Source organism: Moschus berezovskii, chromosome 13, assembly GCF_049115385.1.
Source record: "Moschus berezovskii isolate FMDL1 chromosome 13, NW_MosBer_1.0, whole genome shotgun sequence".
NCBI lineage: Eukaryota > Metazoa > Chordata > Mammalia > Artiodactyla > Moschidae > Moschus > Moschus berezovskii.
Genome location: NC_142472.1, coordinates 36,189,578 through 36,203,379, shown reverse-complemented (window position 1 = coordinate 36,203,379; position 13,802 = coordinate 36,189,578). Strand labels below are relative to the sequence as shown.

At 40.5% G+C, this 13,802-nt stretch overlaps 1 protein-coding gene across 2 annotated transcripts in view; it reads left to right on the top strand.

The window, feature by feature from the left end:
* Nucleotides 1–9,329: 9,329 nt before the first annotated feature.
* The window catches only part of UCHL3 (ubiquitin C-terminal hydrolase L3), a 41,630-nt gene continuing 37,157 nt past the window's right edge, over nucleotides 9,330–13,802 (top strand). The window contains exon 1 of one of the 2 annotated variants that reach the window (XM_088842673.1): nucleotides 9,330–9,542. In XM_088842673.1, the coding sequence (XP_088698799.1) occupies nucleotides 9,474–9,542 (69 nt within the window). In that variant the 5' untranslated portion in view covers nucleotides 9,330–9,473. The remainder of the gene's footprint in view (nucleotides 9,543–13,802) is intronic. The other variant, XM_055426470.2, reaches the window with a different exon arrangement.

Here is a 13,802-nt window from a genome sequence, read left to right as displayed (position 1 = left end):
CTGGGCTAGTTATGACTGCTTTGTCAACCTTATTTGATTAAGTCAGGTGTTGAAATCCCGGATTTCATCAATTGTTAGCTGCATATTTTTTCTCATTTGACTCCTCAGAAATCATACTGCACGTTGCATCAGATGGCAGGTAGCCAGGCAGCAGGTGTGACTCAGCTGTTCTTGCAGGTGTGTGCATGAACTTGGTTATAGCTGTTCAACACTTCTGTTGAATTATGGGTATTGTTGGCTGTGTACATCCTATGTTCAAATGCCATGTGAAATGTCTTTTAAAAGATTATGCTGTGATTTGGCATAACAGAAAGCTACCAGGAATGGAACCAGGCAGGAAAGAGATCAGTGGGTTGGTTGTAAACTTAAGGCAAATATGGGTTATTGGAAGAGGGACCAAAATTCCACGTCTTCATACAAATCAACTGAATTACAATTTCTAAAAACGTGAGTAGACTTAAGTAAAACAAAAAGGTTGGGAACTTCCATGGTGGTCCCGTGGCTAAGACTCCTTGCTCCCAATGCAGGGGCCCTGGGTTTGATCCCTTGTCAGGGAACTAGATCCCACACACTGCAACTAAAAAAATAATTTTAAAAAAAACCAAAATGTTTGCTTATTTCAGTTCAAGGTTGGAGAAGTTGCCAGATCCCTCAGAATACAAGAAAGAACTTGATAAAAATAAGAGCAGTTTTAGGGTTTCAAATACTTTTATTAAGACATCAAACATCAATTTGTCAAAAACTTCCTGATGTGTTTGAATAGAAGTTGCCGAATTTGTAATAGTTGTTGGAAAAATAAGACTATGAGTTTAGTCATGTAGGAAATAACATTTTTGGAGGTAACAACTACATGTTTTTATTTGGTTATTTGAATTTGGGGCAGCTGTATCAACTGACACCTGGTTACTCCTCTGAATTTGAGTATGAAAATCTGGGGCAGATCTAGCAATTAGGCGTTGCTGTATAAACCCTGCCACCACTACCACCACAAATTCCCAATGGCATATTACAAGCAAACATTTATTCAGCTTATATGTCTTGGGGGTTAGCAGTGGGATGGCCAGTGGAGGCTGGGCTCAGCTGAGGTGCTTCTGCTGTGTTCCAAGTGTCTATTACTCTCTTCCTGGAACCAGCAGGCTGGCCCAAGCTCAAACAGCAAGCAGAAGCTTATTTAGGCCTGGACTTGGAACTGGAATACCATTATTTCTTCTCCATTGACTGTAACAGATCACATGGTTGAACTCAAAGTCAAGAAGTAGGGAGATAAACAGTTGATTCTCATTATAAAGCAACCACGAACACTGAGTTAGTAAATGCTGAACCACTGTTCCTCGTGGGAACAGATTAAGTTCTTGTGAGCCTCTGGTCACATTTTAATCAACCGATCAATTCATTTTTATATATATTTTTGTTTAAAGTCACCACATTTAATCTATATTATTGATTCATTAACACTGATCCCAGGGCTAACAACACTGTAACTCATGCCTGAAGGAACTTACCTAATATATGTATTTTCTCTACAAGGCACGTCACAGTCTTCCTGTGTGTGTGGATACAAAACAGCACATGAGCACAATGCTTGGGGCCATTCTATACAGTGAAATCATCAACAAAAAGCACAAAATTGCAAATATATATATATATATATATATATGGCATTAAATAGGTTGCATAAAGGATATATTTCCAATATAAGACTTCAAACAAGATGGCAGAGCACACACAGACTTGCTTGACCTCAGCTGGGAACTCAATATTTTTGCTACTCCAGGCATGTCTGTAAATGACCTTGAAAGTGACATGAGTAGTGATTTGGCGGTTACAAATAAATGTAGACAAATAGATAAACCAAAACACAGAATCTCTGAATAATGAGAATTGACACTACTTTGCTCCTAGTGGAAAACACTTCAATGTTATATGGCAAAGGGTATAGATAAAGGAAGAATTTAAAAATGGGGGCCTTACATATATGTATACCTGAATGACTTTGCTGTACACCAGAGAATAACACAACATTGTAAATCACCTCTACTTCCATTAAAAAAAAACCCAGAAAACCCCTAAACATGGGAGCCAATAATGCATCATGGGCCCCATCTTAGACTTACTGAATCAAAGTTTGCATTTCATATTCCCCAGGTATTTGTAAGCACATTCAAGTTTAAAAAGTACTGGCCTTATGGATACACGCATGCATGCCAGAGGCTGGGAGTTAACCCTACAAACTTCAGAGGCTACTACATGAAATTTTTATGGGTCAAAAGGCCTAGGGCATAAGAGGACAACCTCTCCAAGGTGAAGGATTGGCTATTGCACCCTGCAGTTTCTCTTAATGGGCAAAAACGCAGCACTTGGTGGGTTTCTGGCTTTTGGAGGCAGCAAATGCCTCATTTGGGAATACAGGTGTAACACATTTATGGGTGTTATGGCTGGCTGCCAGTTGGAATAGGTCCCTGAGCAAGACAATGCTCTGCAGTGAGTCCATGCTGGAATGCAAGCTGCCTTCTGTTTGACCCTATGTCTCAGCAGATCCAATGGCACTAGAGAGGTCCATGCTGCTGGGAGTCCTAGGCAAGCCATAAAAGGAGAGTCAGAGTGCAAGACCTCACAATTCCAGAGCAACATCATTCCCCTGACAACAAGTCATTTGAAAAACAGCCCCTGGCATGCCACTAAGAGTCTGGCTGTGCAACTGAAGTGATGATGCAACTGTGGCTGCTTATCATGAGCTGGGCATCTCAGATTTAACAACTCGCAGCTGGGTGGATATAGCAACAGTCTCTCAGATAGACAAGGAGAATGGGGACTCTTGGAAATTCCTTGGAAGTTGAAGAATGGTGGCCATAAGAACATAAGTGGGAGAGCTGGAAGTTCCCCAAGCAAGGCAAACTCACTGTAATAATCTTTTCCCCACTCCCTAACTGCTCATCTTCCTACTTTACCTCTCCTGGGTGCAGCAGTAATACACTCTATCCCAGGTCAGATCTCTGGCGTCACCAATGACAACCACGGCTCAACAGAAGGATACCCCCTTCCAACAGAATCTCTTTAATCTGTGTCTGCCCCTCTGTCTCCATGGCTACTGCCTTAGTTAAGTCTCTCAGCATTTTACTCTGGCAAATTTCGCACATTACTGAAAACAGAATTTCTGCATATCTGATTATTCCATTCATTCCTCAAATATTTATTCGGCATCTCCTGTGTATCAGGCACTGGGTTAGGCTTTGGGGAAAACAATGTGAAGAATTAAAAAAAAAAAAAAAAAAGACAGTACTTCAGGCCTTACAGAATTAACAGCCTGAAAAGAGAGATGAAAATCCTTCAGAGGTTCCCCTTGTTTTCAGGATGAAGCCCTGATGTTTGGACCAGCTGAAAGTGAACGTGTTAGTCACTTAGTCCTGTCACACTCTTGTGATTCCATGGACTATAGCCCGCCAAGCTCCTCTGTCCATGGAATTCTCCAGGCAAGAATACTGGAGTGGGTTGCCATTTCCTTCCCCAGGGATCTTCCAGTCCTAGAGGTCCAACCCTGGTCTCCTGCATTGCAGGCGGATTCTTTACCATCTGAGCCACCAGGGAAGTCCCTGCCTATCTCCCCAGCATCACTTTTAACCACTGCCCTTCAGTCTTGCAGGCTCTGTAGCCACAGTGCACACTCTCCCTTCTTCAGAGCACCCTCCTCTCTGAATGGCTAACATCTACCTTTTTAAGGGCTCACTCCAGCTGTCCACCTCCTCCAGGAAGCCTTCTGGACACTCCCTTCCCCCTTTAGCTGCCTTTTTCTGTAGTTTCACCCACCTCATGCTAACATTATCACACATGTATCACATGTACTGTGATTCTTCGTTCTTCTGCCCACTTCTTTCACACTATGGTAAATTCAGCTTATTGTATCCAACAGTTACAGCGTCTGATTCATAATCGGTACTTGACATTTTTTGTCAAAAGGAACTGTGTCGGTACATACAAATATCCCCCACTCTGTAATTTGTATCTGTGGGGGATACAAATATCCCCCACTCTGTAGCAAGGCCAAGACATCACTTCTGTAGCGTGGTAAAGGAGCTTCTTGGCATGACTCCGTCACCCTCTGGCTGTGGGGCCTCCTGGTGGGCAGTGCCCGGCTCCTCCCTCGATGAATAGGACTCAGCGGCACGCCCCCTAGCGCCTCGGGCTGACTCTGCAGGAATGGGAGGGTGCCGGCAAGCACGCGGTCCTAGACTCGCGCTTGGCGCATGCGTGGCACGCGAGCGGACCCTTGGGCTCGGAAGAGTCCAAGCGTGAGGGGAAAGAGCTGTGGAGCGAGCTAAGATTCTTTTCCCTTCTGCAATAGGAAGCTGGCTCTTATGTTTTAGTCTCTCATCGTTTCTTAACTTAAGGTTTAAGCCTTGAATTATGGTTCTATAGGGAGCTAGAAAGGACCTAGTGTGTCATTAAACTTTTCTTCGTCTTCGGACACCCCTCCCGCGGGGCGCAGGTTGGACAGTCCCAGGTCGGGGCCGCGGGGGCGGAAGCGGCGGCGGCGGCGGCGGCGGCTGTCAGAGCTGGAGAGGGGCCGGGCGGAGCGGCCATGGAGGCTCAGCGCTGGCTGCCGCTGGAGGCCAATCCCGAGGTGAGCGCGCCTCCGGTCTCGGCCTAAGGCCGCGGGCAGGGGCGGAGGGCACCGGGCTGTTGCAGCTCGTCCCGGGCAGTTTGTCGCTAAATCGTGTTCTCTGTTTCGTTTTCAGGTCACCAACCAGGTGAGTGGGGCGTCCTGTCGCTCGGGACCTGGGAGCCCTCCTTGGCTGCCTACTGCCCCGCACTCCCTCGGAGTCTGGAGTTTAACTTCGTGCGGGTCCCTCTTGCTCAGCTTTAGACGGGCATGCCTTTTTTTTTTTTCATGGCCGCCTGCATCCCACCTGGTTCCTGGAAAGATGCTCCCAGCTGTCTCTGGTCCTATTCCCCGTCATCACGTTTCCTGGGATTTCGGGGTCAGAGGTTTGAGGGACATTCACCCTGTATTCCTGTTTCTCTTCCCTCTAAGTCTTGCCTCCTGCTAGTGCCGAATCCATAATTGACCCACCCCTGTACCTGCCAGGTGACTAATTTCCCTACAGTACCTGACTCTAAGCTTTGTAAACTAGCCCACCCAGTCCTTGTAATTTCCTTCGCCACCTGCTCCGTGAAACCATCTTCCAGTCATCTCTTGCCCCATCAAGTCAACTTCTCTTTCCTACCACACCCCCTTTCTCTTCCAGTTCCTTAAAAGTGGAATTCAATTTTTTGTGCCATAGGAGAGCTCAGTTCCCACGTCATCCTTTGCCACCTTCAACTCTTTAAATTCGTTTGGGTGTTGGATGGGGAGGGAAGAGGGAACCTCTGCCAGCCACTCGATTAAAAGAACAATAAGTACTACCAGCTATAAACTTTTTATTTGCTTAGGTGTATTTTGTCTTATCCTCTTTTTCATTCTCAAGAGCAGGTTTACTTTTTTACTGCTCTCATTTTATCATATGATACAGTTTTCCATCTCCTTAACCTTCCTATTCATCACCAAGGAATAATGATTCATTATTTTTGGTACTTCGTTAGTTTTTGGTTTTGAAAGGTTGTAGAAAATTCCTTATATAAAGAAAGCAGATAGAATGCTTTATCTCAGAGTGGTCAACAAACCCTTTATTTTTAAATTCAACTTTATTTAACACTTTTGAAATGATCATTTGTCTCTCAACTTTTGTTTCTTTACTAATCTAGAAATATACAAAGCTTGGAACACAGCATATATCTTTTATGTTATTATTAAGGTGGCGTTTCCAATCAGTGTTAATTTTCTTTTGTTTTACCCGCTTTGGCGTTTGTTGTTCATTTCCTCCCCTCCCCCACAACATTTTGATGCTTTTGTTAAGAAAAATCTTGAGGCCAAAGAAGTTAGTATTTCCAACTTCAGATTTAGTGCCATAGGAAAGAAGCATATTTCTCTCAGACCTAATCCCTCAATTTTTCTATAGCTTTAGTGAAAAATCAATTTGCCATATATCTGGACTCTGTTCTGTTCTATTGATGTATGTGTCCGTTTTCATTATGGTAGTTTTATAGTAAGTCTTGAAAGTAAATAGTATGAATTCTCAAACTTACTCCTTTTCAAAATTGTTTAGGCTGTTTTAGCTTGTCTCTCAATATAAATTTTAGAATCAGCTGAGTAGCTGATGGAAAGATTTAAGTAAATTAAGACATTTATACAAAAAACTGCTATGATTTTGATGGTGAATGTGTAACTAAGTCTATAGGTACATTTTGGAGAAAATTAACAACGGTATCGAGTCTTGCATTTCATGAAGATGGTGCATCTCATCATTTGTTTGGGTCTTTGATTTCTTTCACAAGTAGTCTGTTGTTTTAACATGTTGATCTTGCACTTTTTGTTTGTTTATACCTAAGTATTTAATTACTTTTTGGCACTACTGTAAGTGATACTGTTTTAAAATTTTATTTTCTGGTTGTCTATTGCTGTATAGAGAAATAGAATTTATTTTTGCATATTCACTTTGTAGCCTACTGCTGTGCTAAATTCACTTACTTTAGTGGCTGTTTTTGGTAGACACTGTGGGATTTTCTAAATAGACAGTCATATTCTCTGTGATTAGACTGTTTTATTTTTCCCTTTTCAGGCTGAATGCGTTTTATTCATTCTTCTTGTTGCACTGGTTAGGACCTTTAATACAAAATTGAGTAGAATGGAGAGAGAGACGACACCCTTGTCTTGTTCAGGATCTTAGAAAACATTTGATCTTTTGTCTTTAGATATGTTAGTTGTAGGGTTTTGGTAGATATTTTGTATCCTGTTAAGGAAGTTCCCTTCTTTTCTGAATTTGCTGATATTTTTTATCATGGATCAATGTTGAATTTTCTCAAATGGCTTTCCTGTGTCTCTTGAGATTATCATTTAAGGAAGAAATAATACCAGTCCTACAAAAGCATAGAAGGGGGGGCACTTCCCAATTCATTTTATGACCAGCATTCCCAGGCAAGCTATAATAAGAAAAACTGCAGACTAATATCCCTCATGAACATGGATGTAGAAATCCTCTACTGAATATTTGCAAAGAGAATCCAGCAATATGTAAAAAGGATAGTATATCCTAATAACTTTATTCTGGTATTGTAGAGCTGGCTCACTATTAACTATCAACAGACTTAAAAACAATCGCTTTTAGACAATATTGTTACCTTAATAAGATGGAAGCTTTTATAATTGGAAACTTAGACCTTGGTAGAGTACGAAACCCATTCACTTATTCACATCAATGAAATAATATTTGGGGGACACCTTTTGGAATACCAGGTATCTGAGCAGGAGCTGGTTATATTTGGTGATGAAAACATTTATGGTTTTCTGCTTTTCAGTCCTTTGGGAAGACAGACGATAAACAAGTAAAAAAAAAAACCAAAAAACAGCGATTGTTATAAGTGCAGTGGAGAAAATTAATGGTACAGTGATGAAGACCATCAGGGAAAACATATTAAGTTGAATGGTGACAGGAGGCCATTCTGAGTGACATAAACAGAGAAAGATATTATTAGTATATGATTGTACAATTTCTGGCATGCTTTGGTGTGATTACGTTTGTTTTAAATTTATTATTTAAAGAAGTAATGCACATTTAGTGGGAGAATGGACAAGTATCTAAAAAGTGATTAGTTTTAACCAAAATTTTTGTAGTTGTTTCTTTATTCTCATTGTGTTAGTGGCAGAACTGAGAATCTAAAATGAATAGAAATTGAATTAACTCACAGCCACAGATTAATCCCAACAACCATATCCATCCCCACCTTTTCTTATTTCCTCAATTTAATGGAACCCTAGGCCTTTTACTTATCTTGGTTTCACTCTGTTACCATTTGGTGGCTGCGTGTGTTATTACTGTACTCAGTGTCAGCAAACACTGTTTAATGTTGACTAGTTTGTATAAGAATGATTAACACATGTCAACTATATGAAGATCATTATTAACTGATGCACGTTAACTGGTAACCACGTGTCTCAGTAGGTGTGGTAAGTAGTAATTTCTTTTGTTGCTTACTGTGCTATCAGTCTCTTCTCAGGATATTTTGTCTTATTCTAGGTAGAGCTTACCTAGAATAAGATCAGTTCAATGACAGAAAAAAAATCATTTAAAAAACTTAAGCTCTATTCTGTTTATATATGCATTTACAGAACTGATAGCTTGAGGTCAGTGGAAAGTTACAAGTAATTAAGCATCAGGAATTATAACATTTTTTACAAAGAACATTCTGTGCTATGGGCAATCATAGCATTTATTTTTATGGTCACACTAGATTTTCATCTTGATTATGTTTTGTGATTTGAGTATTACATGGCCACAGTTTATAATTTTAAATATTGTTGTGTTTTAGACTCATTGATTTCTGATATGACAATTTCCTAGAAATATTTCTAATTGTGGATTTTATTGAAGAGGCCAAAAGTGAAAGAAAGTGAAAGTCACTCAGTTGTGTCTGACTCTTTGCAATCCCATGGATTATACAGTCCATGGAATTCTTCCGGCCAGAATACTGGAGTGAGTAGCCTTTCCCTTCTCTTGGGGATCTTCCAAACCCAGGGATCGAACCCAGGTCTTCTGCATTGCAGGTAGATTGTTTACCAGCTGATCCACCAGAGAAGCCCAGGAAGAGGCTGAAGGAAAAGAAATTTACTTTAACATTATTACTGTATTTAGTTGCTTTAGTTGCTTAGTGTTGAAAAAAGAATTAGAAGTCATGTGCTGGATATTGCCGTGAACATGAACATTTGTTAGTTGGGGTTTCCCTTCTTGGGAAAAACATGCTTGTTGCACTATCCTCCTCTAGCTACTGTCTCCTTTCTGTTTCCCTTCTTTGTAAAATTTCCACAAAAAAATTGTCCATAGATGCTCTTGCTGCTTTTATCTGCAAGTTTTTCCTGTATTCACTCCTGTCCTCACCATTTCACATTAACTACTTTTCTCAAGTTTACTAATCACCACTTTGTCAGATCCAGCGTTCACTTTTCTCTCACCGCTTTCTCGATCTCTCAGCAACACTTGGTATAGTACCCACTTCATTGGCTTCTGTGATAATTCTGCTTGCCTCCTGTTTCTCTGACTGCTTCCTAGATTTGCCATTGCTGGATCATCTCCCTTCCAATTTCTGAAGAGTTCCTCAGAGCATTGTGTAGATGGCTAATGTTTTGTGTTGTAGAGCATTAATATCATCAGCTATCACATGTTTGATCCCATGTTCCTCCAAGTCCTGACTTCTGTACAGAATTGGAAACTAATATATTCAGCCACTACTTTGATATCTCCATTTAGATACAGGTATCTCAAACTTACTTGCCTGGAGAATCCCAGGGACGGCAGAGCCTTGTGGGCTGCCATCTATGGGGTCGCAAAGAGTCGGACACGACTGAAGTGACGCAGCAGCAGCAGCAGCAGCATCTCAAACTTAACATGGCTGAAAAAGAAATCTGGATTTACATCCTCTCATCTCTCCAAATCTGCATCCCCAGTCTTTTCAGGGTAATGCCATTTATCCAATGCTGGTCACTGTCATTGCTCTTCACCGCTATACTAATTTAGAGAGACCATTCATGTGCTGATTTTAATTTCTTTGGTTTGAATCTCTGAGATCATGGACAGTTATCTGACCTCTTTGTACCTAAGTTTCTTGGTTTCTCATGGGTGCTAAATCGCTTCAGTCGTGTCCAGTTTTTTGCAACCCTGTGGACTGTAGCCTGCCAGGCTCCTGTGTGCATGGAGTTCTCCAGGCAAGAATACTGGAGTGGGTTTCCATGCCCTCCTCCAAGGGATCTTCCCAAACCAGGGATCGAACCCAGGTCTCTGGCATTGCAGGTGGATTCTTTACGATCTGAGCCACCAGGGAAGCCCAAGAATACTGGAGTGGGTAGTCTGTCTCTTCTCCAGGGGAACTTCCTGACCTTGGGATGGAAGCTGCATCTCTCCTGCACTGGCAGGTGGCTGTTTCCCCACTGGCACCACCTGGGAAGCCCTAGTTCTCACAACCTCCCCCGATCTTGCAATATTGTAAGGATTAAATAAATTTTTGTTTTTTCCTAATCTTTCAGATCCAATGATCTGCAACTCTGGTATACTTTTTTCAGAATCTATCCCAAATCTGCCCACTCTATTCATTTCTACTGCTGCATCCCAAGCCACTGTCATCCTTAGTCTGAACAATGCAATATCTTTCTAACTAGTTTTTCTGCTTCTCTGTATGCCACCCTAAAATCTGTTCCCAATGTTTACCCAAGGAGATTTTATAAAAATGCAAGTCACAACTTGTGTTTCCCTGTCTAAAACACTCCCCAAACAGCCTTCCACTGCTTGTCCTTAGAATACATTCAGGCTGCTTACTCTGACTTGATGGAGAGGTACTGTCTGCGTGTCTCCCACTTTTACTGGGCTGCAGCCTTTGAGTGCCAAGCCTGTTGCTGCTTCAGTCTTCATATAGCTCATCCTTTGCTTGAATCATTATGATCTTAGTTATTTCATGGCTGATTCTTTCTTGTTTGTATATTAAAGTTACCTCCTGAATAAGTCTTTCCTGATTATTCAGGTAATGTCCCTTCCTCCTCCCACCATCCACCCTGAGTCTCCGCTGAAGTCATCTCTTGCTTTATTTTCTTCATAATACTTAATCACCTTGTGAAATTATCTTGTTTTTGTGTCTGCTTGTTTACTGTATGTATCCCACCCCTAGCATGTAAGTTCTGTGAAAGAAAGGACATGTCTGAAGTACTGAGAGTGGTGTGTGGCCCATAGAGGGCTCTCAGCAAATAGTTACTGGGTGGAAGAATGCCTAAATCTTATATAGCTGCTTTCGTGCTACAGAAAAATCTTTCTTAAGATTACCTTTAATGTGGTCATGAATCTTTTGCTTGAATATTTCAGTGACAATATTCTATCTCATTAAAGTGGTTTAGTTTTTTTTTATTATAATGCGAATAATGTATAATACATAATTAGAAGAATTATATGTCTTTATATTGAAACAATCTACTCTTCTGTAACTTCCTCCAGTTGTCTGTCATCCTCCCATTGAAATCATGCAGAGCAAATCTAATTGCTCCTTCGTGATATTACTGAAAATATTTGGGGAAAAGGATTATAATAATTTAAGTTTTCTCAGAACATGTCCAGATTCTCCAGCTGTGATGTCTTCCAAAACCTTATTATTCCTGGTCACCTTTCCTTGAGCCTGCTTTTGTTTGTCGTCATCCTTCATAAAATAGGCCTCTCAGAGCTGATTCATATTTCACTCTGCGTAGTCTGTGTTGAAATAGTGGATTACTACATTATCCTGAGTAATGCACCTTTTAAAGCAGATTGGCATTGCATCATTATTTTGACAGTTGTGTAGTCACTCCATATTGAGCCTGAAGTGACGTAAACTAAAACTTCCCTTTTTTCGAGTCCCTACATAAAATGTTTTTACTATTTCCCCATTCTGTGCTTAAGGAATTTTATTCTTCGTTTATTGAATACCTATTAAAATTCATTTTACTAATTTCCAGACTTTAGGAACCATTGTTTTCTCATTTAACTCTTGGTTATTTTCCTAGTCCTAGTAACATCCAGCAGTTATTACCGGTATATTTTTACTAGTGGTGATATCACACAATTACTGGATAAGTATAATTTCTGTCATAACCCAAAGGGTTAGTGAATTAGTAGTGAGGCAGAATATATTGCTGTCCTGAACTGCCCATTAGAGATCAAGCAAGTGGCTTTAGAACAGATTTAAAAGGAAGGTAGATTTAATTTTTCTCTCTTTTTTACATATATGTAATCAGAGTTTTTGCTAACCCAACTGTCACCTAAAGAATAAGGAGGAATTCATTAAAAATGACAAGGAGAGGCTAACAGTTTTTCCGATAGAGAGAAGTCCAGTTCACATGCAAAAATAAGGTAAGCGATGGTTGTCAACCCTTCGAGAGCTGGAGGAGAGTTCATTGTGGCTGTGGTTAGAGAACCAAGTACAAAAAGATACTTCAAGCCGTGAGAGGCAGGTAAATAAGTACCAGAGCGTCCAGAGCTGTGTGTGTCAGTCCTGGCAACATGACCTTGCGTAGTCACAGGATCTCCCAGTCTCAGTTTTCTCGTTAGTGAAAGGATGTAATAAAACCTCTTTTGCCAGTTGCGGTAAAAGTGAAGTGCATTAAAGCTCCTAGCATAGTTTCTGTTACAGGATACTCTCTAAAAATGTTGACACATAATTTAAAGAACTCTGCATCTAGTGGAAATACTCTCTTTGGCCCCAAGACTAAAAAGAATGAGTTAACCAAGATCTTTTGGGGGCACATAATCTATTTTATTAATTATTTTTCTTCATAAGCAAAACAGTGGCATTATGAAGATTTAGTGAGCTAGTCAGTCAGAGTTTTTTGTTATTTTATTATCCAGTGTTTAAACAAGCCAGAAGACTAATGTTAGCAGTTGTAAATCCCTTTATTATACTTGATACAAACAGGATGTTTCCTATTAATAATTGTGTACAGAGGTCTGTGCAAATGCCTGTAGCATGTGGAATACTTTGTGAGTAGTCTGAAGAAAGTTTTTTGGAGGTTTGCTACTGGTATTTTTTCTCTCAGTTTTGTAAATTTAAAGAAGATACATGTGTATCAGTTCTGTAGATTTTATCTTAGAAACTACATCCAACTATTGTAAAAATGACACTTTTTGAAAATACTGGAAAATAAAAAGTTGAGTTCACACTGTCCAGGCTAGTTGCTGTTAATATTTACTAATTTAGAGAATTTCTTTTTAATCTTTCTCTGTTTTTGAATATCACACTGCAGGTAGGTTCTTTTTTTTTTTCTTTTGATAATAAAAGTAGGATACCTCTGTTATTTAAAAAGTGAGAGGTTAAAGTTGAAAGCCTTTTTCCTCACCTTTTTTCCACTGCCCAGAGGTAGTTGCTGTAAATAGCTGCCTTTACTCTTTGTGTTGGGCTTCCATGGTGGCTCAGACGTTAAAGAATCTGCCTGCAATGCAGGAGACCTGGGTTCGATGCCTGGGTTGGGATGATCCTCTGGAGGAAGGCATGGCAGCCCACTCCAGTATTCTTGGGTTGGCTACAGCCCGTGGGTTTGCAGAGGGTCGGACCCGACTGAGCGACTGAGCATAGCACAGCATTCTTTGTGTGCTTGTGATGACTTCCTGGGCGAGTGTGATTCATAACAATATTTGCAACAAAGGTTGCATTGATGTACTTCATGTATGTTAATTAAATTGAACTTCTTTTTATCAATCTTATTTGATTAACTATGAGTAAAAAGTTAAGGAGAAGTATGATTCCAGTTAAATTTTAATAATTTTAATATGTTTAGTCGTTAATGTGTCCTCATTCCAGTACGTAGCACTCTTACTACAAGCCTTTGGAGCTTGGTAATATTTATAGTTGACTCACTGGAAAAGACTCTGATGCTGGGAAGGATTGGGGGCGGGAGGAGAAGGGGACGACAGAGAATGAGATGGCTGGATGGCATCACCGACTCAATGGACATGAGTTTGAGTGAACTCCGGGAGTTGGTGATGGACAGGGAGGCCTGGCGTGCTGTGATTCATGGGGTCGCAAAGAGTCGGATACGACTGAGCGACTGAACTGAACTGAACTGAATATTTATACTCTTTAGCTTTGGCTGGCATGGAATAAGTTTACAGCTTCAAGGTAATTTGCCAGTTTTGTCCAGATTGTTTTTTCACTAAAATATTTAACTGTTCCTTTCTGTTTACAGCACTATGTGAAAATTTACTATC